The sequence below is a fragment of the Phyllosticta citribraziliensis genome (assembly GCF_038025025.1).
Source record: "Phyllosticta citribraziliensis strain CPC 17464 chromosome Unknown J3D65scaffold_1, whole genome shotgun sequence".
In the NCBI taxonomy this organism is placed as follows: domain Eukaryota; kingdom Fungi; phylum Ascomycota; class Dothideomycetes; order Botryosphaeriales; family Phyllostictaceae; genus Phyllosticta; species Phyllosticta citribraziliensis.
Genome location: NW_027117338.1, coordinates 2,560,343 through 2,584,907, shown reverse-complemented (window position 1 = coordinate 2,584,907; position 24,565 = coordinate 2,560,343). Strand labels below are relative to the sequence as shown.

The 24,565-nt window shown below is 55.5% G+C and overlaps 8 protein-coding genes and 2 non-coding genes across 10 annotated transcripts; 7 read left to right on the top strand and 3 right to left on the bottom strand.

Annotated features, from left to right (window-relative positions):
• Positions 1-1,869: 1,869 nt before the first annotated feature.
• On the bottom strand, positions 1,870-4,198 carry J3D65DRAFT_611164 (PLC-like phosphodiesterase). Its single transcript, XM_066798877.1, has 3 exons — positions 3,532-4,198; positions 3,241-3,354; positions 1,870-2,720 (listed from the first exon to the last, which is right to left on the bottom strand). Exons 1-3 carry the CDS (start codon positions 3,721-3,723, stop codon positions 2,019-2,021), a joined length of 1,008 nt encoding a protein of 335 aa, XP_066660138.1. The 5' UTR covers positions 3,724-4,198; the 3' UTR covers positions 1,870-2,018.
• Positions 4,199-4,303: 105 nt separating this feature from the next.
• Positions 4,304-6,263, bottom strand: J3D65DRAFT_599513 (pyridoxal phosphate-dependent transferase; the record flags this gene model as incomplete). Its single annotated transcript, XM_066797903.1, has 3 exons — positions 4,304-5,417; positions 5,465-6,071; positions 6,134-6,263. The coding sequence occupies 3 exons, from the start codon at positions 6,261-6,263 to the stop codon at positions 4,304-4,306; spliced, it is 1,851 nt and encodes a 616-aa protein (XP_066660137.1).
• A 342-nt stretch (positions 6,264-6,605) lies between these two features.
• Positions 6,606-9,406, top strand: J3D65DRAFT_42397 (uncharacterized protein). Its single transcript, XM_066796130.1, has 3 exons — positions 6,606-7,405; positions 7,464-9,184; positions 9,270-9,406. Exons 1-2 carry the CDS (start codon positions 6,948-6,950, stop codon positions 8,911-8,913), a joined length of 1,908 nt encoding a protein of 635 aa, XP_066660136.1. The 5' UTR covers positions 6,606-6,947; the 3' UTR covers positions 8,914-9,184; positions 9,270-9,406.
• On the top strand, positions 9,128-10,702 carry J3D65DRAFT_41807 (uncharacterized protein). The gene is made up of 3 exons (XM_066796068.1): positions 9,128-9,213; positions 9,270-9,468; positions 9,633-10,702. Exons 2-3 carry the CDS (start codon positions 9,398-9,400, stop codon positions 10,600-10,602), a joined length of 1,041 nt encoding a protein of 346 aa, XP_066660135.1. The 5' UTR covers positions 9,128-9,213; positions 9,270-9,397; the 3' UTR covers positions 10,603-10,702.
• A 341-nt stretch (positions 10,703-11,043) lies between these two features.
• Positions 11,044-11,126, top strand: J3D65DRAFT_t11. Its single transcript has one exon. It is a non-coding gene; the product is annotated as a tRNA-Asn (tRNA).
• A 1,626-nt stretch (positions 11,127-12,752) lies between these two features.
• Positions 12,753-14,317, top strand: J3D65DRAFT_611149 (uncharacterized protein). Its single transcript, XM_066798876.1, has one exon. It carries the CDS (start codon positions 12,838-12,840, stop codon positions 13,894-13,896), a length of 1,059 nt encoding a protein of 352 aa, XP_066660134.1. The 5' UTR covers positions 12,753-12,837; the 3' UTR covers positions 13,897-14,317.
• A 271-nt stretch (positions 14,318-14,588) lies between these two features.
• J3D65DRAFT_611145 (vacuolar ATP synthase catalytic subunit A) lies at positions 14,589-16,930 on the top strand. The gene is made up of 6 exons (XM_066798875.1): positions 14,589-14,611; positions 14,679-14,724; positions 14,795-15,001; positions 15,060-15,727; positions 15,778-16,677; positions 16,733-16,930. The coding sequence occupies exons 3-6, from the start codon at positions 14,890-14,892 to the stop codon at positions 16,787-16,789; spliced, it is 1,737 nt and encodes a 578-aa protein (XP_066660133.1). The 5' UTR covers positions 14,589-14,611; positions 14,679-14,724; positions 14,795-14,889; the 3' UTR covers positions 16,790-16,930.
• Positions 16,931-17,000: 70 nt separating this feature from the next.
• J3D65DRAFT_611141 (Dynamin central region-domain-containing protein) lies at positions 17,001-20,237 on the top strand. The gene is made up of 7 exons (XM_066798874.1): positions 17,001-17,361; positions 17,414-17,483; positions 17,546-17,640; positions 17,710-18,460; positions 18,511-19,152; positions 19,252-19,607; positions 19,670-20,237. Exons 1-7 carry the CDS (start codon positions 17,339-17,341, stop codon positions 19,836-19,838), a joined length of 2,106 nt encoding a protein of 701 aa, XP_066660132.1. The 5' UTR covers positions 17,001-17,338; the 3' UTR covers positions 19,839-20,237.
• A 123-nt stretch (positions 20,238-20,360) lies between these two features.
• J3D65DRAFT_40649 (uncharacterized protein) lies at positions 20,361-22,518 on the top strand. The gene is made up of 3 exons (XM_066795967.1): positions 20,361-21,039; positions 21,108-21,499; positions 21,547-22,518. The coding sequence occupies exons 1-3, from the start codon at positions 20,511-20,513 to the stop codon at positions 22,336-22,338; spliced, it is 1,713 nt and encodes a 570-aa protein (XP_066660131.1). The 5' UTR covers positions 20,361-20,510; the 3' UTR covers positions 22,339-22,518.
• On the bottom strand, positions 22,471-22,552 carry J3D65DRAFT_t8. The gene has a single exon. It is a non-coding gene; the product is annotated as a tRNA-Cys (tRNA).
• Between the last annotated feature and the right edge of the window lie 2,013 nt (positions 22,553-24,565).

The following is a 24,565-nucleotide window of genomic DNA, read 5'->3' as shown; positions in this document are numbered from 1 at the left end:
TCCATGCACGGCCGCTCTGCAAGTTGCCGCTTTGAGACATCCATCAAGAATGGCGCGCATGAAAATGTTCTTTTTTGCCTCGCGCTCTGTTTGTGCGCATGTTCGTCGTCGGGGAGTCCCTTACTCCCTTGCGTCGCCGTCACGCAGCTAGGCAATGACTGACTGCAACCACACGCCTGCCAACTAAATACCCGCAAGATGTGCTGCCAGTATTCCCATATCAAACGCGCTATAGAGCGTTTAAAGCAGAACAGACAGACGAGGGCATGAAGACCGCAGATGGCAACTTGCCGTCGGCAGTTGCCACCACTCTCTTCCCTCTCCACATTCTCCTCACCCATCATCGCTACTGTGATGAACGACAATCGCATGAGGTGCCAACCCCCTCCGACGGCATATGCACGACCAACCCCCTCTCCGTGCCCCCTCCTCCCGCCGCCGCCGCCCCCGACCCGGTCAAGACCAACGAAGAAAACCGTCGTACGTCTCCCGACGCTGACGCCAAAGTGATGCGCCTCCCGAGAGCGGACTCCCAAATTGTTCCGTCCAGTTCGCCCTGGCTGCACATCAGAATCATTTCTGATGGATGGCCGCTCCCCCGATGTCACCACCACCGATGATCGCCGTGCTGCACCACATATGCCGGCAGACCAGGCATGTAGGCAGGCAGACAGGCGGGCAGGCAGGCAAGCAAGCTGCGTTGGCACACTGTCAGACAGATCACGACGGACACCACCAACACAAGACCCTCTCTTACACACTCCTCATCCCCTATGTCATAGCGGTGTGTATGATATAGCACCTACCTCAGCGGCGGCCGCGGATCACGCTTCCCCACCATTCTATCATGCGGTGCCCGGTTTTGGCTTGAATCCAGGCGCCGCTGATCTCGCGCGCGCCAGGCGGCTGATATCATCATGCCTGCCTGCCCTGCTCCATTGAAGCTGGCTGCCAACCTGTTGTTGTTGTTGACGTCTGCGGCCCCTCCATCTGTTCGTTCTCTCCACCTGTGCGTGGAAGCGCAGGCAAAAGCAAACTGTTGGCGGACTACTGACGGCATCGCCGCGGCGCCGCGCTGAGCTGGCTCGGACACCACGAGACGCGACTAGCACTGAAGCAGCCTAGACCAGGATGGAACGGACAGATGAGCGTGTATCCATCGTCGGTCGGCGAAGTTGTTGCTGGAAGTGTTCCTCCCCACCGCGGTCTGTGACGTCACTGGTAGGGGCCGCTGGCTCATCTTTGTGCCTAGCCTGCCCGCTGGCTAGGCAAGGTACGGATGTGTTTGGGTTCTAGAGTGTTCTGGTTGGGATGGGGCGAGGCTAGGCTATGCTAGGAGTAGTGATGAGCGCATTGAAGCGGCGGCGGACGCGGTGCTAGTGCAGGACTAGCTAGTTAGGCCCTTCCGAGCGTGATGCTTTTTGGTGGTGTGCTTGTGAGGGAGGCACGGAGGGTTTCTGTCGGCCGCGGACATGATGGGAAGATCGCGTGGATTTTTCGCCAACTGCGCTGGGAGGCTGGAGTGCTCTTCACTGCCTTGGTCTAGAAAGCAGGTACGTTGAATGTCTCTTTCTTGCCATGTTCAAGTTGTGTCGGACTTTATCCTCCATGTCTATATGCCCTTGTTCCGTCGAGGAGGAAATGAAGAGATGGGTCAAGCCCATCGTGAGATGAGATTTCATTGCTTGAGGCGTCATGGCGGCAAAGAGACGTACTCTTGTTGTCCACTGTTACTGCAAGAGACGATATACAGGAGTTGAAGAGTTGACGTGGTTGATAGTGGTGGCATCGAGGTGTCCTCATAGACGAAGGGGAACTAGTACCAACTGCTTGGCCGTCCATGTATGAACAAAAGGACGGACGATGAGACGATTGAATGGCATCAATTAATAGTACTATCAGGCTTCGCAGTAACACACCCCAAAGGAGTCGGGGCGACGAGTACATTAAACAACGGCACTCGACATTAAACTTCCCCAAACGCGTCCGTCCGGACCTACCTTGTTCACTCCATTAAATTACCCCTTGCCCTCCCAAAAAGACGCACAACCCTCCGGGTCATCGATGTTAAGCAGGTCGACGCCCTCGTCGACAAACGTGCGCCAGATGGAATTGCGCGTGCCAATGGGCCACCCGGGCTGGTCCCAGTACCTGACCATGATGTTCCTGTCATGGGCGACGCGCAGCTGGTCGCGGAGCAGCTTGAGGGCCGTCTGGTTCTGGGCGAAGAAGTCGGCCTTGGTGACCTTGCCAAAGGCCTCGGAGAAGTGGCCCGAGCAGATGGGGCTGACCTCGGGCCCCGTGATGGCCTTGTTCTCCTCGAACGTCAGGTTGAAGAGCGGCGAGTCGTAGAAGAGGTCGCGCGTCGGCGTCTGCCCCAGCACCGACTTCAGGTCCATCTTGCCCGTCCCCACGGCCGTGATGGGCCCCTTGACCACGCTGTTGTTGGACGCGTGCCACGTTGTGAGGTACCCGGCTGACCGCAGCGGCTCCAGCGCTGCTAGCACTGCGTCCAGCGTCCCGATGTCTGGCGCTGTCTTGAAGTCGATGACGAAGTACAGCGTTTGCTCCGTGTCCCTGTCGAAGACGCCGCGGAAGGTCGGCAGGGACTCTGCGGTTGGCGCAGCCGGGTTGGCGCCGCGGAGGACGTGGAGGATGGGCTCGATGTAGAGGGAATAGAGGGTGCGCTGGGGCGTCAGCGCCGAGGTGTCATGGCCAAGCTGCGAGGCTGTCAGTCAGAGAAAGAAAGAAAAAACAAGAGGCGACCAAATCGTGGTTCTGGAGCCACAAATCTCTCGACAGTGTCTTTGACTCTCCATTTTTCCGCCTGACAATGCTGGATTTTTCTGACAGCAGAAGGCGAATGGCAAAGAGAAAAGAATCCACACAAAGAAGAGGCCTTAGAGGGGCGAAACTCTAATCCAAGTTTTTCCTGGTCGTCGTCTGGTTGCCCAGATTCAACCCTGTGACGTCATTTCTGAAGCCAAGGAACACGAACGACAACCTTACCTCCACCGCCGAGTTGAGCTCCACAAAGAAAGGGTTCTTTTTCTCTCATACGCGACTCGCTCTTCTCTGAACAATGAGCCAAATCGCTGTCACAAAACATTTTGTACATCGATCCAACATCAACCCTCTCTTTTCAAGAACTGGCACCGAAGCCATCGATCTTCAAAGTGAACAAAGACTTGAAAGCCCGGGAAGAGGAAATGAGAACAGGAGAGCAGGAATACCACTCACGTAAAGCGTGCCGTTGATGTACCAAACATCGCCTTCGATCGATATGGAGCCGTATGACAGGGCCTTCCAAAAAGGCACGTCCTGCCAGTAGTCATTGTGACTGTGACAGGCTTTCTGCGAGCAACGTGTCAGCAGTGTTGGTCCTCTTATCATCTACCCAACCACATCATCTTTGACGCTTTCACTGTCTGGAAAAGTTGACGGAGCAGCTGCAGTACTCATACAAAGGGGACTTCGCGCAGCGACAATGACGATGGATGGCTCGACGCCCGCCCGCCCGCACATACGCACCGGAATAATAGCCCTTGTCAAGTCAGTCGGGTAGCGGTACAGCTGGCTGCGGTCCGTATTTTGCAGGATATTCTGCAGCGGCTCCGACACGTCCGGGACTTGGACGACCGGCGCAGCTCCAACAATACCGCTGAACGACAGCAGTAAGAGCACCAGCATATTGAGGACAGGGCCGAGACCGTGTTGCGGCATGCTTCGAGGGTTCGGATCGGTCCCGGGATCAATACGATGCTTGGGATGTGTCGCGTGGCGGCGTCGGAGCGGAACGCGGAAAGCCAATTTTGACGCGGGGCTGATGTCAAATGTTGAGGATTGATAATCTTCGGTGGGCAATCACCAAGTGTTGGACGAGACAATGGCAATGGCAATGAGCTAGAAAGCGTCGATTCGGAAAGAGACGTCGAGGATTTATACACGACCGACTTGCTTGTTGTTGGTCATCAAGTCGTGCCGCTTCAGTCAACAGTGACACCCAAGCGGGAAAATATTGGAAAAGCGGAGGCGGGACGCGAGTAGTCGGCGACTGCAGCAGAGCCGGCGTGCTGATGGCCACTGGTGATGGCACATGGCCGGCTGGTGTTGGTGAGTCTTTTGGTCCATCCTTGACGGTGCCTGCGAAATCAGTTCCACGCCTCAAGGCTCGACATGATGATTCGTCTTCGTGGTCACGTCTTAATTCGTAAGCTTGTTCCTGTCAAAGTTCAATCGAGATCTCCTGCGTCCGTTTCTCCAGCGCCATGCAGTGCAACCTCTCGTCCCATGCCGCTTTCTTTCAACAGAAGCCAAATGAAGCCAGACTGCCCATGTCCCCGGAACCGAAACCTTCGAAATTCTCGGCATCGGCATCATCTTCCTCCAGAAGCTCTTCAATCTTTGCGGGGTCCTTGATCCGCCAAAAGTCCTTGGCACCTTGCACAAATCTTTTCGAAATGGGAGCAATGTCGGCCTCATCGCACGCAGCAAAGCACATTCGGAAGCACCTGTAGCCCTCGCGGTCCCGAATCTCGTCGGTCGGCGAGAATATGGTACCAGGAGACACAAGCACTCTGTAGGACTCCGTGGTCCAAAAGATCCAGAGAGCACGAGCCAAGGCATGGAGCTCAACCTTCTTGGCCAGGGGGTGAAATTCAAAGTTGAAGCGTACCCAAACAAACATTCCGCCAAGAGGACGAACAAAGTCATAGATGTTGGTTGTTTCGACCACAGCCCAGTCTTCAACGTCGGCGTCGAAGTCGTCGATTCCACCGTTGGAAGACGACGGGTGCGTGGTGGAGCGGATCAAGTCCGTCAAAGAGCCGCGACGACCAGCCTTGACAAGCTGCTTGCCGCTGTCAAGGATGTCGCACATGACGTTCATGCGGCGTTCATAGTTGCCGCGCAGGCCTTCCAGCCACCGGACCCAGCCAGTCATGTCCCATCCCTGACCGTTCTTCAAGCCACCGGAGCCACCGTCTTGCTTGCCTTGGGGACCAACAATCAGTTCGCTGATCATGGATTGCACGAAACCCGAGGGTTGCTGAGTCGAGCCCTCGGTAATTCGTAGGATGCGCTCAACGAGCGCGGGCTGGGCGGTGATCCAGCCAAGACGGCATCCCGGGGCAACGGTCTTGCTAAAGGTGTCAAGGCGGACTACGCGGCCCTGGTAGTCGACGGACAGATATGACGGCACCAGGGAGTCCAGGTACTCGAATCCCGACGACTTTTCTCGGACATGGTGAAATTGGTGGGCATTCGGGGAAGACGAGGGAAATTGGAGGTACCAGTAGGGATCATCTTCTATAATGATGATGTCGTACTTGACTGCAAGCTCGTAGAGCTGCTTGCGCCTCTCGACACTAAGCACACCACTTGTCGGGTTTTGGCCGATTCTTTGCAAAGTCAGCGAACTATTTGCGCCCTGTTCATCAAGGGACAGAGAGGGAAAGGTACATACGTGACAGTGTAGATCAGATGAGGCCTCTTGCCCTTGGAAAAGTCCCAGTTCTCCAGGACATCTTGTAAGCCACCAGGCCCATGCGCCGTCATGCCCTCGTCATCAATTTTGACGGGGACGATGTTGAGGCCGCGAGGTCGAGCGCCTTGGATGGCATTTGTGTAGCACAACTCTTCGCAAAGCAAACCCTCGCGCTCTTCGATGGGGTCCCTGCCAGCATACCACTCATTGGACAGGGCCTGGAGAGCCTTGGATAGGCCATCTGTGTTGCCGCAGGTCAAGATGATCTCCGGGCCACCTTGGTAGGGGACGTGGGGGTGCAGGTTCTGGGTGGTAAATTGGCGCACAAACTGGTAAAGGGGAGGGTAGCCTTGGGCAGTGCCATACTGCAAGGCGGTAGCAAGGTCGATCCTGCGCAGGACGTCGGGGCCTTTGGAGGTGTGGGGAACAACAATGCGGGCCGAGGGATGGACGTCGGAGAAGTTGGTAGCTTGGAGCTGAGAGGACGGGGGATCGACGGGATCGTTTGGAGTTGGCTGCCAGCGATTCGGCAAGGCGACCTTGGCCTCCAGATTGTCATAGGGAAAGTACTTGTCGTTGGGAAGACCTGCGGGCGCTTAGCAAAGGCAAGCATAAAGTTTTGTTTGGGGCAGGGTTTGGCTAGCGCACCTCCAGCGAGCTGGCCGATGCCAGGAATGGCAAAGTACTTGTAAAACGACTTCATGGCCGACGCTTCGCGACTTTTCGCATTTCGCGACAGATGGTGGGACAAATCGAGGGGCTTGGGGAGGTCAGCCATGTTGGCGGCAGAGAGCAATGTTTGGTTTCTCTGGGAACGACGACGACGACGACGACGACAGGGACGAGGAAGTTGAAGAGCAAGCAACGGTGGAGAGGGTCGGGTCAGGCCGAGGAAGACATGGAATTGGTCATCAAGGTGGATGGAGGAGACACTCGGTGGCCCCGTTGCGCCATTCCTGGAGGGGTGGCGTCGAGGCGGGGATGTCGATAAGATTGATACATGGAGCGAGCCATGTCGACGACTGACTAGGGCGAGTACCAAGGAGTGGTTGAGATAAGACGTGCAGCAGCGTCAGTGATTGCGCCAGAAGTGGTGACGCAGCGACAGACATGGGATGCGGTGGTGTCTTGGTTCCGTTCAGTTGTGCCGGAGCCCGAGAGCTGGCCGACCCGACCGGACCTGACCTGACGCCCGGGCCAAACCGACCGGACCTGGCTGACCTGACCTGACTGATGCGGTGCCAGTGGGTGGGTGGGTGGATGGACCGGATGCCAGCGAGTAACCACTGGCTTGCCCTGACAACACCCCCAAGAACCTTGCCTCCAGTCTGTTTTCGTTCCTCTCCAGTCCTCAAATACCCAATACTCGCCCATCTCTTCACCTCGCCTCACCTCACCTCTCCAACATCGTCATCACATCACCACCACCTCCCGTCCCCCCGCCGCTGCATGACTAGCGCATATGCCGCAGCTACCACCCACCGACTCCGATTCCACCCTCTCGCCGCCTCAAGCTCGCCACGAGTACCGCGATGATGCTACGAGCACCGCTGGCTCTGATGTGACGGCCATCAACAACCAGGACTATGAACGCGCCGACGACCTCGCAGTCCCGCCTCAGGCTCCGAAACAAGTCCCAAGGTCTGTTCAGCGCGTCATAAACTCGGTTGCTACATGGATCAAGGGCCCGCAGCCTCCACGCCCTTACAAGATCAGGCCCTTCTTCCCGGCCATCCAGACTGCTCCCACGCGCCTGCTCGACAAGTATTTGCCCAAGCGCAAGCAAAAGATCTGGTTGCTGGCCGTCTTCTACGTCGCCTGGCTGCTGTCCTTCTCCCTCGTTTTGCGCCGCTCCGCCTTCTCCACCGAAATAGCCGGTTACGGCTCTCCCGTCAGAGTCAGCTGCTCCTCGAGGTTTTGGTAAGATTTCCGCGGCCCGCCCTCCGGTTCGTCAAGCACAAGGGTTGACCCGTAGCAGGGCCGACAACAATGGCTGTGGTCTGAATGGCGACCAATGCCGTCCTTTCGGAAACAGCTCTTTCCCGTTCCGGTGCCCGGCCAACTGCAAGCGTGTCCAAGTCGTCAATCCTCATGCCGTGGGTGACCAGGAGATCAACTACAAGCCGCTCGTCATTGGAGGCCCCTCCGAGGAGCACGTCGAGGACCATCTCCACAGCAGCATTTACCGGGGAGACTCATTCATATGCGGCTCTGCCATTCACGCCGGCTTCGTCAGCAACCAGGACGGCGGATGCGGAGTCATCTCTCGCGTGGGAGAGCACAGCGGCTTTCCCTCGTCGAATCGTCATGGAATATCAAGCATCGAGTTTGATTCATACTTCCCCCTTTCTTACACATTCGTCGAAGGCACAGCCTCTCAGTGTCGCGATCTGAGGTGGCCGCTTCTGGCCGTCTCACTCACCTTTACGATACTTCTTTCGCTATTCACCACGTCCCCGGCCGTCTTCTTTCCCTCGGCCTTCTTTGGCATCTTTTTCCACGTGGCGCTGGCATCCGATCCGCCCAATCTCACAGACTACTATTCCATCGTTAGCATTGCTCTCGGCCGCTTCCTCCCAGCTGCATTTTGCGCTTTTGCAATCTACAGATATTCTGTCCGCCCGACGTTGACCGGCCTGTCTGCACAGATCGAGAAGACCGTCCTCTGGCTCGGGGGGTGCTGGGTCGGTGCCCTGAACAACTACACTTTTGACAAGATACCCATCGAACGCTTGACGCCTCATGATATCAAGCAACAGCCTGGAGCTGTTCCGGCTCTCATCATCATTGTGCTTTCCTTGTTTAGCATTGCATTGGGCCAAGCGTGGGCTCTTCGCATCGAAGGCCGACTTCCACGTTACCTGGCTCTGTATGGCATCATGGCAGCCTGCCTCCTAGCATTGGTCGCTGTTCCCAAAATGAATGTTCGCATCCATCATTACATTCTGGCGTTGCTGCTCCTGCCCGGCACGGCAATGCAGAATCGACCCAGCATGCTGTATCAAGGTATTCTGGTCGGCCTCTTCATCAACGGCATTGCTCGCTGGGGTTTCGACAGCATCCTTCAAACACCCCTGGAATTGCGCCAGGATGCTCATCTTGGCACCCCTCTCCCTATGATCCTCCCTCCCATCATTCACAACATCACGGATCCAGCCCTGGGCGTTTTGCCAAACATCACCTTCGAGTGGAAACTCCCGCTCCCCGAGACGTACGACGGCATTAGCGTCTTAGTCAACGACGTGGAGCGTTTCCACACTTATCAAGACGAAGAAAAGACCAACTTTACCTGGGTGAGACAAGACGCTAATCTACCCGAATACTTTCGATTTGCGTACATGAAGGGTGCGCTTGCGGGCGACTTTACCAAAGCAGGGAAGTGGGGTCCAGAGGGTGGTTGGATACACATGAAACCGGGACCCGGCTAAATTAGAATTAATCCATCTGAAGGGCGTTAGACTGGAGGAAAAGAGCCAAGCATTGTGGTTTTCGGCAAGCAACTGGTTGGACGTTCTCTTTGGATAGACACAAGGGTGGAAGAATAGAAACAATTGGAAAGCTTCCACGGGTCACTCTTTGTCGGTGTTTCTGCCCCAGACGATCCGTTCGAGAAGCAACAGGCAACGGCACCTTGGCTGGCACCAAGCAATCTCTCCCGAATGCGAAGACGAGCTTGATCAGAGGAGGCTCTTTATAGTGGTAAGGGCTTGGCTTTGATCTGAAACGCAGTAGGTCGTTTCACTGTAGTGTCTATACAAGTTGGAGCATGCTAACCATGGGATAGCAGTGCTGGCATGGCCTGACTGGGCACTCTTGGGACGTGGTGCGTATTTAACATGACGCCCAACCCCCGCTCATACTGAGAAAGGAGTCGACTCGGTGCACAATCGTCGCGCAGCCCAGGTCTTCACAATGTCGGACGAAGGAATTCCAATCATTCTGTTCTGCTACCCCGGCTCGGTCTTTGCGAGGAGGGTCAGTTGGTAAGTACTTGCTTTTGTTGGTTATGTTAACGTGGAATATTGGAGTCTGTTGGGTTTCTCTTGATTCAACTGTGCCCTCGTCGTCGAGGACGGTGGTTGTAGACTTGACACTTTTCGCATATCAAAAGACTACTTCTTCAAAGCAATTACTGACTTCGCCACAGGTATCTTGACCTCCGCAAGATCAGCTACCGCGTATGCATTCAACCAAACCGTCTGCCTCGTCCGGAGCTCTCGGACCGCCTCAACATTAAACACCGACGGATTCCCATCCTCGCCATCGGGCGCGATGTATATTGCGACACATGCCTCATCATCCGCAAGCTCGACCAACTATTCCCGCCGTCACCCGTCTACCCCGGCCTGCGAGTGCTTTCCGCCAGCGACCACGGTCTCGCCGCGCTGCTCGAAAACTGGACCGTCGACGGCGGCGTCTTCTGGCGCGCAACGCAGCTGATCCCGCCCAACTCGCCGCTGGCGCAGGACGACGCGACGCTGCGCGACCGCGAAGAGTTCACGGGGCGCAAGGCGGACACGGGCGAGTCGTGGGCGGCGACGCGGCAGTTCGCCATGGTGCAGCTGGAGACATCGCTGCGGTTCCTCGAGACGACGATGCTGGCCGACGGGCGCGACTGGCTGGCCAAGTCGTACATGGACGGGCCCAGCGTGGCCGACATCCACGGCGTGTGGGTGTTCGACTGGCTGCTGCACGACGCGTCCATGGAGGGCGCCGTGTCGGGCGAGGAGCGCGAGCGCTGGCAGACGCGCTACCCCAAGACGTGGGCGTGGCTGCAGCGCTGGCGCCGCTTCCTGGCCGACAACCGCTGCTGGGAGGCCGAGAAGGAGAAGCACCCGCGCCAGATCGACGGCGAGAAGGCGGCCGAGCTGATGGAGATGGCGGGCTTTGCGGAGCAGGTCAAGGTCAAGGAGATTGACGAGGAGGTCGCCGGCGTCAACAGGGGCGACGTCGTCGAGGTCTGGCCGACCGATTCCGGCTTCACGCATCACGACAAGGGCATGTTGGTCGGCCTCACCCCTGAGGAGGTCGTCGTCGAGGTCGAGACGGAGACGGGCGAGGAGATTCAGCTGCACTTCCCCAGAGTCAATTTTCGGGTTGAGAAGTCGGCGGAGTAATACTTGCGGATCGTCTCCATAATTGCTCTTGCTCTTCGCGCGCGCGCAAGACTTTTTGAAACCTTCGAAAAGAAGATTAGGGTCTGGCTTTTCTGCTTTTGGCGTGTCAATCGGCCTAATACCCCAGGCTCTTTGATGTATGTATGGTAAATTAAAAACTTGTACGTGGTCTCTTCGACCTTCAACAGGACGTGATCGAGATGTTTGGTGGACCACACAGTACACGAGCAAGGTTGATGAAGCTACCAGTTGAGGGGTCCGCCAGCGCGGAGGCGATCATGCCTTTATCGACCGGGAAAGTAGGCCAGGTGAAAATCCAGTGGATAGGGAAAGAAATGAACATCTCTGCCCGTAGGCCTCTCTGATTGTTGCCACGAAATATTGGTATATAATGTGTCGCAATCCCCTACGCACTATACAGCACAACCACTAAACGTTTATGGATTGGTGGCGTAGTGGTAACGCATGCTGTGGTTAAACATCGCATCCACAGCAAGTCCCAGGTTCAAGTCCTGGCCAATTTGACCTGTGCTCCTTTTGCTCTTTTCTTTTGCTCTTTGTTTTGTCTGCTGGTGGTGTTGAGTGGTAGCGAAGGGTCTGTGCGATCCGTAGGTGTTGTTAACAGGACCCTTGAACGGAGAATCCCTGGGCTCATTTGATCTGTGGTTGTAACGGTTTCCCAGGTACAGCTGTATGAGTGATTGAATACTCAAGGGTCGGGTTCGTTTCTTTTGCCTACTGTGCATTTGATCTACAAGGCGGAACATTGTAAGCTTAGTGCGTAATGCCTAGAACAGACAAATCAACAACCAGTTCCGTCTCTCGACCAAGCCGCTTTCTCATGCTCTGATGGCACCCGGTTCTATGACGAACGTACATTTTGAGACCACTTATTCTCTGCGCGCCTCGGCAGGTTGTTCTCTCAACCCCCACAGCTTTCGCCCCCACAGCACAACCACCTAAGCACTAGGTCACTTCGCTGCGCGCAGCTCTTCTATGCTATGAAACCCTGTCTGCTCGGTTCACAGTAGCCGAAGATATCTCAGGATCCGGGTGACCGGGCGGAAAGCACGGTAAGCGCCGGTGGCTTGGTGAGTGGCTGCTGAAGCAAGTTGCCTGTTCATATGACGGGGCGTTGATTTGCTGCCATTCTGCTGCGGCTCTCTTGCAACTCACTCCTTCTGCAATCAGAGAAGCTGACTGGATTTTCCGACTTTCTCGAAAGGCTGGAACAGGAACTTTCATGGCTTGTGGAGACCCTCTACGCAGGAAGCATGCACTGATTCTGAAGACATGGAGACAGTGAGCAATCAATCACTCACTATTTCTCTTATGGTGATTCGAGCCATGCAAGTAACAATAGTTTGCACGAACCACGTTATCCCATGTCTTGCCCTGCTCTGATTGCCAGGAAGTTCCGATTGGTCCGCGTGCTCGTCATTTCTCTTTCTGGTGCTTACTGGCTTGCGCTCGGCAGTCAGTTGGTCTGCTGACTCGAAAAGCATGCCTTGGTAATAGCTGCATGTCGAACTCTCATCCGGGGCAGTGCGATGGGCTTTGTGAAGGCTTTTGTGAAACAACTCATAAGAGAGACAATGTCTTCTGTGGAGTTTAATGACCACAGAGAATGGTTCCATCCACGCTCGCCTTGCGAGCCGATTCCAATTGTGCAGAATCTTACCTGCTAGTCCACAGCATTGGAACCATGCACAAAATACGCGATGGAAAGTGCAGACTACGCACGTGTGTTTCGTGCAAGCGCCTTGGGGTATCTGTCCATTCACCTGCTGTCCCGGAAGAGATCGAGGTCCAAGATTCGCCTGCTGAATGGATGAGCCGGTGAACCCGGAGTTGTTGGCTTGGAAGTGCGAATGTGCTTGAAGAATGGCACCCATGGACCAAGCTCCTCTCTAAAGGCATCTGATGTTTTCTCGGTCAGTGTGAGGTGCCACGACATCTCTTGGACGCCTCAAGCGGTAAAGTGACCATCGCGGGCGTGAGAAAGTGGAGGATGGAACGCAGTGGAGTGATTCGTCCCTGACGTCCCTTTCCATCTACTGAAGGATCAACGCCTTCGGCTTGTCCCGGCGGTCCTCCACAAATCGGGGCAGTCGACTTTCGCAATGTCCTGGTTCCCCTGGCTAATGAGTGAGTGATAAGATCCAGTGGGGAACAAATGAATCCTGAGTTGAGGATTCAGGGCCTGGAGTTTCTTCTCTTTTGACATTCTTTCACATGGAGCAAGCAAGCATGTCTCAAGGAATAACGGCCAGAGCTTTTGTTCTTGGAAACCCGGATCTCTTGGAACGGATTCTACTGTCCTGTTCTATCGCGACCATCCTGCACTCACAACAAGTGTCGCGCGTGTGGAAGGTCATTGTCGCGTCGTCAGTTCCCCTCCAGCAAGCACTTTTCTTTCGACCAGAGCCTCAGCAGACGAATCCCATTGGCTCGACAAGATGGAAGTCCAATCCTCTCCTGGAAGCGGCCTTTCCGGCGTGGTTTGACGAGATTCGTCACCGTCACCACATGCCTGGCATCGAGGCATTCGACGAGATGGACTGGACAGACGAGCGAAGACAGGCGTTCACCCGGGCTGAAGCAAGCTGGAGGAAAATGCTTCCCATCCAGCCGGCTGTCAGTGTCCTCGAGGTCAAGAATTTCAGCCACGGGAAGATGATGGACGGCCTCAGTAACGACGTCGCATACCTGGATGGAGGACTTCGAATGGGCACCCTTTACGACTTGGCCGAGGGCCACGTTGCTCGACACCGCGTATCCTCGTTTGCTGTCATTTGGCCGCGTGAGGAGGAAGTCGTTCATGAACATGTCTCTGTTGGATACATTGAGGATGAGGAGGACCAGGGACGAAAGCAGCAAAGTCCACCACCGCCGCCTTCACCACCGCCTCGTCCAGCTCCGATCAAGACGACCGTGCGTGCCGACTCTCTAGTTTCTGACGGACCAATCAGCCCTCCCTTACCGTCTCCATGGGTCATTGGCTCGCTCGTCTTTACAAGAGTGGAGGAGGAGGAGGAGGAGGAGGATTCCTCTGAGCCGCTGCAACAGCAGCGCGACGATTCCGACCTGTCTGACGACGCGGATTCTCTGTGCGGAGACAGAAATTATGGACAGCATGCAACATTGATCTTGGCCCATGTTCAGCAGTGCTATCCAGGCCACTTGCCGAGTGAGCGCAAGTATAAAAGCCAGGGTCAGGAGCCAATTGCGATCGAGGCCGGTAAATACAGATTCAGACAGCATGGTGGAGTGTGGGAGGATTTGACGAGCTAGCTTGGAGTCGGTCCAATTGGTATAGGTGTACCGAGTCGAAAACGATTACCGAGTGTTTTGAGCAAACAGACTTTCCATATAGGTTCTTCATGGTGTTCGGACTGGCCACACTCGAAACGCATTGGAACCATGCAATCCTTGTTAGACTCTGGAACTCGGGGAGCGAGGTTGGCGAGTGGATTTGACGGGTTCAAGCTCCGTAGGGCGAGGCGGACGGTCTTCGAGGAACTAGATGAGCGCGAAAGCGAGGATGCAATCTCTCAATCAAGCCTCCAAACACCCCAAATGTTGATGATGGCTCGACAGTTGGGCAGGATCTGGATCTGGATGCGGCGGGGATGTTTCGTGGGGCCCATGCGCCAAGAGCAGGTGGACCGGGATAGCCTCAGCTTGTGACGAGCTCCCGCCAACACCGCACAGCTCCCACCACCTCCCATCCCGCACGTCTTGCCGCCCTAGGTGCATGCTTGGTCTCCGCCCGCAGCTCAAGGCCCGGCCCTCTCTCATCGACCTAGTCTCTGATCAGAACATCGACCGCCTCTCTGTACGACCCACGACTCCCAATCCAACGTCGGAGCCAGACGAGGACGAGCCACAAGCACCTTACGAGGTCCCACTTCCCGACTCGCCCACGTACAACCGCTCTCGACCTTATTTCAACGTTTCCAGAACCCCTACTGACGACCAAGCAGCTCTCAAACCCACCATGCCTCCTGTAAGCTCCAAATCTCGTCCCCGCATTGACAATCTAGAAAGGCGGTGGCTGACGTCGCAACTTGCAGAAGCAATCGCAGCGTAAGGCCCAGGAAGCCGGCGAAGACCTCTATGGTATGACAACCCTCCCTTCGACATCTAGACAGTCCACCGTCGCAATGGATGCTAATGAATGCGCGCGCAGGCTCCGTCTTCTCCATTTCCGGGTACGTACTCGAACAGCGTCCTCGGGATGCCTGATCTGACCAACAATCCAGTCCCGTCATCATCGCCGAGAACATGATCGGATGTGCCATGTACGAGCTTGTCCGCGTCGGCCACGATAAGCTTGTCGGAGAAGTCATTCGAATTGAGGCGGACAAAGCCACTATTCAGGTCTACGAGGAAACCGGTGAGCTTCAATGTGGAGGCACAACACAAAGCTAAGCAAGATGGCTAATGCGACGCAGCCGGTGTGACGGTCGGCGACCCCGTCGTTCGTTCAGGAAAGCCTCTGTCCGTCGAACTCGGTCCCGGTCTGATGGAAACCATCTACGACGGTATTCAGCGTCCCCTCCGCAGCATTTCCGACGTATCGAAGAGCATCTACATCCCCCGCGGTATCGACGTTCCTTCTTTGGACCGTTCCATCAAGTGGGACTTTCAGCCCGGTACCCTCAAGGTTGGCGATCACATCACTGGCGGTGATGTCTTTGGCAGCGTTTTCGAGAACTCTCTTTTGAGCGACCACAAGATCCTTCTTCCTCCTAGAGCTCGCGGTACTATTACACGCATTGCGGAGAAGGGCAGCTACAATGTGGACGAGAATATTTTGGAGGTCGAGTTTGACGGCAAGAAGACGGAGTACAGCATGATGCACAACTGGCCCGTCCGTGTGCCCCGTCCGGTCAACGACAAGCTGTCTTCGGACTCGCCCTTGATCGTCGGACAGCGGGTCCTGGACGCCCTCTTCCCAAGTGTGCAAGGTGGCACTGTTTGCATTCCCGGTGCCTTCGGCTGCGGAAAGACTGTCATTTCCCAGAGTTTGTCCAAGTTCTCCAACAGTGACATCATTGTTTATGTCGGTTGTGGTGAGCGTGGCAACGAGATGGCTGAGGTCTTGATGGACTTCCCCGAAGTAGGTGCTTGATTCGAAACACTTGTTTGGGGATGCTAACAAATTCACAGCTCACCATCAACGTCAACGGCCGCGAGGAGCCCATCATGAAGCGCACCTCCCTCATCGCCAACACTTCCAACATGCCTGTCGCTGCTCGTGAAGCCTCCATCTACACAGGAATTACTGTCGCCGAATATTTCCGCGACCAGGGCAAGAATGTTGCTATGATGGCCGACTCTTCGTCGCGTTGGGCCGAAGCCCTCCGTGAGATTTCTGGTCGTCTCGGAGAAATGCCTGCTGACCAAGGCTTCCCCGCCTACCTCGGTGCGAAGCTGGCCTCCTTCTACGAACGTGCCGGTCGCGTCACCGCTCTGGGAAGCCCCGACAGGAAGGGCAGTGTCAGTATCGTTGGTGCCGTCAGCCCGCCTGGTGGTGACTTCTCCGACCCCGTAACTAGCTCTACTCTCGGTATTGTGCAGGTCTTCTGGGGTTTGGACAAGAAGCTTGCTCAACGCAAGCACTTCCCTTCGATCAACACTGCCATGTCCTACTCCAAGTACACGAAGCCTCTGGAGACGTACTACGCGGAGCACAACCCCGAGTTCCCTCGCCTCAGCTCCCGTATCAAGGAGCTGCTGACTACGTCTGAGGATCTCGACCAGGTCGTTCAGCTCGTCGGAAAGTCTGCGCTCGGTGACTCTGACAAGATCACTCTGGATGTCGCGACCCTCCTCAAGGAAGACTTCCTGCAGCAGAACGGCTACAGTGACTACGACCAGTTCTGCCCGCTGTGGAAGACCGAGTGGATGATGAAGGCCATGGTTGGCTTCTACGATGAGGCTCAAAAGGCCGTCGCCCAGGGCCAGAACTGGTCCAAGATCAGGGAGGCGACTGCGGACATCCAAACAAGCCTGCGAAACATGAAGTTCGAGCTGCCCAGCGAGGGCGAGGAGGCCATTACCAAGAAGGTAAGCAGACACGGATCTTTCTGTGCATATGGAACCCAAGCTGACCGGGACACAGTACGAGGAGCTCTTCCAAAAGATGCAGGAGAAGTTTGCGTCGGTGACGGACGAGTAAAGCTGACGAGCGTTGGTGATGTTTCCTGGACGAGTTCAAATGTAGTATATAAGTGGAGCGTTAGGAATGTTTTTTGTTCGCCTGCGGTAGGGATACCAGTGCCATGTAGAATGTATATGATGATTTGTGGCCGTGGTTGAATGCTGGACTGAATATACGGCTTTGCATAAGCCATCTGCAGATGTGACCAGGGTGGAAACAAATTTGGCGACTGGGCGCTCGTTTCGCAGTTGTGGGGAGGCTGGCACATGGTTACATAGGTATGGTGCCTGAGGTGCCTGTGAGAGCAACTCTGGTGGCGGTGCAGCAAGCTGGAAGGAGGCTCGTGCTCTGGCCGCGCTGCCTGGCAGGCACTGGGTCCCGGTCTCCTGTGGCCGCAACGTATGTGCACCTTACTGCCTCTGGCTCAAGACAACACCCGCAACCTCACATCAAGCTTCCTCATCGCTAGACCCACTAGCCGTCGTCTTTGCAGCTATCCGCATTTGATACCCAAAGCCCGCCTGGCTCGTTCCCGCTCGCGGCCTCCACCACCGCGAACCCGACAACATGGCTGCGAACAACCCCACAGCGTGCGCTCCAAGCCCGTCACTCGACCATGGTTGTCGCTAACCCTGAGCTCAGGATAAACGTCAATGACCCGGGCTTGATCACCCTCGTCAACAAGCTCCAGGATGTCTTCACCACCGTCGGCGTACGTCCATCTGCTCGCGAACCCGCCGAGCCCTGCAGAACCACTGACGCCTGTCACTTTAGGTCCAAAATCCCATAGACTTGCCCCAAATCGCCGTCGTCGGCTCACAGTCGAGTGGAAAGAGTTCGGTGCTGGAAAACATCGTGGGACGCGACTTGTAAGTTCTCCCCAGAAAGTCTGCTAGGGCCATGTGCGCAGGCAACTAGCTGACCTCCCATGCCTGCAGCTTGCCTCGTGGTACTGGCATTGTTACCCGACGCCCTCTCATCTTGCAACTCATCAACCGCCCCGCGAGCGCAAAGACACAGGCCAACGGCGTTTCCGAAAGCGTCGAGACCACCGATAACCAGTCCAACGTCGACGAGTGGGGTGAATTCCTGCATATCCCGGGCCAGAAGTTTTACGATTTCAACAAGATCCGCGAAGAGATTGTGCGCGAGACGGAATCCAAGACGGGTCGCAATGCAGGCATCTCGCCGGCCCCAATCAACTTGCGCATTTACTCTCCAAACGTCCTTACCTTGACCCTGGTCGACTTGCCCGGTCTCACAAAGGTTCCGGTCGGCGACCAGCCTAGGGACATTGAGAGACAGATCAGGGAGATGGTGCTGAAGCAGATTAGCAAACCTAATGCTATAATATTGGCCGTCACCGCCGCCAACACGGACTTGGCCAACTCGGACGGCTTGAAGTTGGCGAGAGAAGTTGATCCGGAAGGTCAAAGGACGATTGGTGTGTTGACCAAGGTCGATCTCATGGATGAGGGAACCGACGTCGTGGATATCCTGGCGGGCCGCATCATCCCTCTGAGATTGGGATACGTCCCGGTCGTCAACCGTGGTCAGAGGGATATTGAGAACAAGAAGGCCATTTCCTACGCGCTGGAACACGAGAAGAGCTTCTTCGAGAACCACAGAGCGTACAAGAACAAGGCCTCGTACTGCGGAACGCCGTATCTGGCCCGCAAGCTCAACTTGGTGGGTTGATACTTGGATTTATTGGTAAGACCAAGCTAACGCTCAATCAGATCTTGATGATGCACATCAAGCAAACCCTTCCAGACATCAAGGCTCGTATCGCTTCCTCTCTCCAAAAGTATGCCGCCGAATTGGGACAGCTAGGAGATTCCATGCTCGGCAACTCGTCCAACATCGTCCTCAACATGATTACTGAATTTTCCAACGAGTACCGCTCGGTACTGGAGGGCAACAACCAGGAGTTGTCGAGCATTGAACTTTCCGGTGGTGCTCGTATCAGCTTCGTCTACCACGAGCTCTACGCCAACGGTGTCAAGGCCGTGGATCCGTTTGACCAGATCAAGGATGTCGACATCCGCACAGTCTTGTACAACTCTTCCGGCTCTTCCCCTGCGCTGTTTGTTGGAACCACAGCTTTTGAGTTGATTGCGAAGCAACAAATCAAGAGGCTGGAGGATCCCAGCTTGAAGTGTGTTTCGCTTGTTTACGACGAATTGATTCGCATCTTGACTCAACTCCTGACCAAGCCCATGTTCCGAAGATACCCGGCTTTGAAGGAAAAGTTTCAAGCCGTCGTTGTGCAGTTCTTCAAGAAAGCCATGGATCCTACCAACAAGTTGGTCAAGGATCTCGTGGCCATGGAGTCTTGCTACATCAACACAGGACACCCGGATTTCATCAACGGCTCCAGGGTCAGTCAATGTTTCCCGCAATTTTCTTCAGCTTCCCAATTACCCCAAAGAAACTCCATCCCCACGGCCATCGACGCCAATACTAACAGACGCGTAAAGGCTATGGCGATTGTCCACGAGCGCCACAACGCGGCCAAACCCGTCCAAGTCGATCCGAAGACGGGCAAGCCTCTGCCTCAGAGCGCCGTCCCTCCCCGTTCAGCCAGTCCCTCGCTCGACCCCAATGTTGGCGATGGCAACAGCGGCTTCTTCGGTAGCTTCTTCGCCAGCAAAAACAAGAAGAAGATGGCGGCCATGGAAGCACCGCCGCCGCAGCTCAAGGCCAGCGGCACCCTGTCCGAAAAGGAAGCCCAGGAGGTCGAAGTCATCAAGCTGCTCATCAGCTCCTACTTTGGCATTGTCAGGAGGACCATGATTGACATGGTCCCCAAGGCCATCATGTTGAACCTTGTCTCGTAAGTCTCCGCCGCTGAACGGCGGCTGTTTAGCACACTTTGACTGACTGGCCATGATGCAGGTACACCAAGGAAGAAATGCAACGCGAGCTTCTCGAAAACATGTACCGCATCGAGCAGCTCGACGACCTTCTCAAGGAGAGCGAGTACACGGTCCGCCGCCGGAAGGAATGCCAGCAGATGGTCGAGTCCCTGTCGCGCGCTCAAGAAATTGTCAATCAGGTGCAGTGAAGAAAAGAGAACGCCACTTTGCTGGGGAGCATGGGTTGACCAGTTTTTTTCTCACCATTCAGGCGATAAGCGAGCGTCCGTAAGGGCGAGGCGTGTTTTGCGTGTTTTGCGTGCTTCTGCTGTTCTTGCGATTCGATTTCTCTTCCGGGCGATGCTTTCCTCCACCTCCTGCAGTAGCAACGAAACAGAACGACGACGAGATGTGTAAGTTGGGGAAAACTGGGTCTTCTTGAGTTCTTTATTGGGTGCGCCAACGTAAGAATAGACATGCAGCGGGCGAAGGAGGCGGAGTTGCACTTGTCCTGGGTCGGACGCTCCTGGGGGGCTTCTGGGATATTGGGGCGGGACGAAGCTGTAATATGACGACTGTTTATGCAGTAAAGATTGAAGATATCCACACTCTGCAGTACCATGGTACCTATAGGCTACCGTACTGGCACAGGGCGCTGTCCGCTCCGAAATCCGACGGGAAGACCCTGCACCCGCACGCGCCAATGGCGTCAGCCCCAGCCCCGCGGGCGAGCTCTGACATGTTCCTGTCACCTTATGTTCCGTTAGCTTAGCACCACACAGCCTCGTTGCCGTCTCCATTCCAACACCTTGACAACCCATTGTTCCCTCCTCTCCATACCCTCGGAATCGACCCATGATCCCGCAACAAGCTCGTCCACCATGCCTTCGATTGTAGAATCTCTCGATGCTCTGCTCGTCGACCTGTTTGCAGGCTGGAACACCACCACCACGGCCCTGGTCCTCGGCATCGCAGCTTTCCTCGCCTACAACATTTACCTCGGTCTCGAAGATCCAGACATACATCCAATGCTCCTACTGCGCTCCTCCACAGCAGCCGGTATCCGTCACCCTGGAGAGAGCGCCGTCTACCGATCGCCACACGTGCCCCACGGCTACCCGCTACAATCCTCCATCAGTGTCCCCGGCGAGCACCGCTACCAGCGACGACACGGAGACTTGCGCGACGTCTGGAGAAGAGTCGTCGGTCAGCTGGCAGACGAGGATGGCGAGAAAAGACGCAGTCCCAGCGCCCTCTTGACCGTGCTGGGCAGGGAGGAGGTGGTGGAACACGCATGGGACGACGTCACCAAGGAGATCAACGTGATTGGCAAATACCTGCAAGAGCACGGAGCAAAGAAGGTCGCCATCTACCTACCAAACAGCGTCGAGTTCATCATCGCAGTCTTCGGTGAGTATTGCGCCTTGGGTCAAAAGATTTGGGGCCACGTTTGGCTTGGGCTGACACGCTATTAATAGCCGCCGCGTTCTACGGTTTCTCCCCGGTCCTGATTCCGTACAACCAGTCCCCTGACGTTGTGAACTCGCTTCTCCGTAAGAGCGGTGCAGATGTGCTCGTTGCGGCTGCTGGGTCAATCCCTCTGGCCGATGTCGCAAAGGGTGTACCTAGTCTGAAGCAGGCCATTTGGGTTGTGGAGAAGACTAGCCGCCATGTGGACTGGAATGAAGTTCCAGAGGGCACTGGCGGCAAAGTCGAAGTGTCTACTTGGCATGAGCTTGTGCAAGATAACATTGGAAATGCTAGCACTGAAGTGCCTAGTCATGTCGATCAGGGTCCGGCCGCAGACTTGTTCTTTGTCTGGCAGGCTGGTGTCGGCGCGGATGGCGAAGTCATCCAGTTTACTCAACAGGTAAGTCGTATCGCAAACATTATAAGTCTACCGTTGACCGGTTATAGAACGTCTCTGCTGCGACTGCGGCTCTCATGTCTGCTCTTCCCGCTGGTCAGCGCTTCAGCCCATCGGATCTCTTCCTTCCGGCCGACTCCCTTTCCAGCTCCTACACGCTTTGCTTGACTTTGGCCGCTCTCTTCTCTCATGCCTCTGTTGCGATCAATTCAGTGGCTGGTCCTGGCGTCGAAATGGCTCTCTCCCTCCGCGGTGTTGCTCCAACCGTTGTCAGCATATCTTCCGAGACTGCCGCAAAGCTCCACCACAACACCACCAGTACGATCACCAACAACGTGCAGAAGTTCGCCCACTACGCTGAAACTCGCGCCATGACGTCGTCCGGCAAGTTTCCTGTCAACACCTTCCTAACCAAGTTCAATGCTCCTACGCGCTCCTCGGTGGCCGCTACTCCCGGCAAGCTGCGCCTTGTGCTCATCGCCGAGAAGTCGTCGACGGACAACCCACCTCTGACCTCGACTGACCTGTCTGACCTCCGCATTTACCTCAACGCCCGCGTTGTCTACGCCCTGACAGCGCCGAGGGTCGCAGGCGCGGTGGCGCAGACAAACATGTACGACTACCGGCGCGAAGAGATTGAGGGCCGTTCAAACAAGCATGCGCACTTTGGCGCGCCGCTCAACAGCGTCGAGATCAAGTTGGTTGACAAGGACCGGTGGCGGACGACGGACGAAAAAGTCGAGGGAGAAGTTGTCGTCATGGGCCCAGCTGTCAGCGGGATGAAGACGACGCTGGAACCTGTGGCCAGGATCCGCGAGGACGGGTGCCTGGAGTACGTGTAAATGTGGCAGCCCCTTGTCACGTCCCTTCCCCTCGCCGCAACAGCAACCACGGAACAGCGCTACAACACGGGTCGCCCGCTACCGCTCAATAGGACCAGCGGGCAAAAGGAAAAGAACAAAGCAGCGGCAGAGAAGATTGGCCAGGACTTGAACCTGGGACTTGCCGTGGATGCGACTGTTGCCACGGCATGCGTTACCACTGCACCACCAATCCATAAACGTTTAGAGGTGCTGCTGTATAGTTGGGTAGAGGTTGCATAATTTCATATACTGATATTTTGCGCAACCTCCATCTTTGAGCGGCAACGGTCTGGAGAGCTTTGACATTGTGGATAGCTCGTTGTAGCATGGTGTCTGTGAATGGAAACGAATTTTAGAACCAGACAGGTGCGACTTTCGCTTTTGCACGTGTCGCCTTCCATTGAAAGCTTCGGTGGACAAGCAGAATTCATGCGCTTTGGAAAGGAGTGGATGAGGTATTCCCCGGCTCTTGGGACACGAGAAGCCTTCAGATCATGGCTTTAATTCTGACTGTGAAAAGCATGAAGCCTTTCTCCAGTGCATACTTCGAGGATCCACGCTCGCTGGAGTGCCAGTGGCTGGGAGCATTCGAGCCGTCCCACGACCGATTTTGCCAATTCTCGGAGATATTTACCCCCAGAGATCTACGGTGGTGCGCTGTAGCCAACGAGACGGCGCAGTCACAAGGTGAAGAGGACGCGATTTTGGGATCAAGTATGGAGATAGGAGGACATGGAGACTGGATTCCATCGTAAGATTGAGGACACCTGCTTGCCTTCCTCGAGCAGCCATGCGTCGGGTGCTTCATTGATGAGGTATATATTTGACATTCTTCGATGCAAAACTCTCCATCCTTCTTCAACCTCTACCCTCCTCCCCCAACTTCAGTCTTCCACCCCCTTTAGCTAGCATCCGCATCACTTCAGCGCAATAATGGCTCCGAAGGAACGCAACGTCTCCAAGGCTGCCAACCCAAGTGAGAAGGACGAGCTAGTCTCGGAGACTTCAGTGAGCAGTGCGAAGGAGCCCTTTACTCTGAAGACGGGCAAGACGAGCAAGAGGCGCAGGATCAGAGTGAGTCACGACGTAGATCGTTGGTGAAACCAATCACTGACCAGCCTCAGATCGTCGGCGTCTCCGGAGAGGACTTGATCAAGAAGGTCCTCAAGGCTTACTACCGTGAGCTTCGCCTGAAGGCCATTGTGTCGCGACACGGCCACCTCACTACTACCAATACCGTTCGTGAGCCCCGCTTCCAGCTTCCGGCGCAATTGCCTTCTTTTCCGCTGCTGACGATGGCACCGCAGGCTGAATCCACGGAAAAGGAGCCGAAGAAATGGCCGCACGTTTTCGAGCGCTCCTTGTACGGCGACTGGCTCTGTGGCGACGGACACCGCTACAGCCGCATGACGGTGGAGGCGCGCGCAGACCTCGACCAGTTCGAACTCAACTCTCACAGGGAGCGGAAGCAGAGGCAGTTTGAGGCCAGGTACGGCCCTGGCCACCGTCTGTGAGAGGAGAGAGCTTCACCTATGACTTGCGGCGGTCGAAGTGACCTTTTCACTCTCATTTTCTCTTTTTAAATATATTGGGTCCGCTCGAGGAGCATTCATCTCGGCGGGGCACAATTGCTACGGACGAAAAAGATTGACGGCCCACAGTTGGAGGAAGTTGGAAAGGGCAAAAAAACGGCGATGAAATACTCAGCGAGCGGCCACATCGAGAACGTGGCAGGCAAAAAATACCGCACCTGCTTCTTACCCCATCTCTTTTCCTATTTACATCAATCCCAGTCGATTCACCATTCCAATCCTTATTTTGCAAATTGCCATTCAAACAAGCAGAAGAGAAAAAGAAATACAAACCAGCCCTTGTAATACAGCCGCTTGCCAGCATAGACAGGAGAAAGACGCCTGTTGTCTCACACAAGCGGCGAGCGCCTCGAAACAAAAACCACCGACGAAATGGCGGACCATACGACGAGGTCGGTTTGAACTGACAATCATGAGCAAAAATGGTAGGATCCGTGACGAGCCCCCAACCATGCAGGAATGGCGTGGAACCGATGTATCGCAGATGCGGGTACCGACGCGGATCGTGGCACAACTCTATCTTCGGCCGGCCATTTGGCGCATCCGCGTAGCTTGTTTCTATTCCTACCTTGACTCTTGCTCTTGGAAGGATGGTCGAGGGAGCTGATCATAGA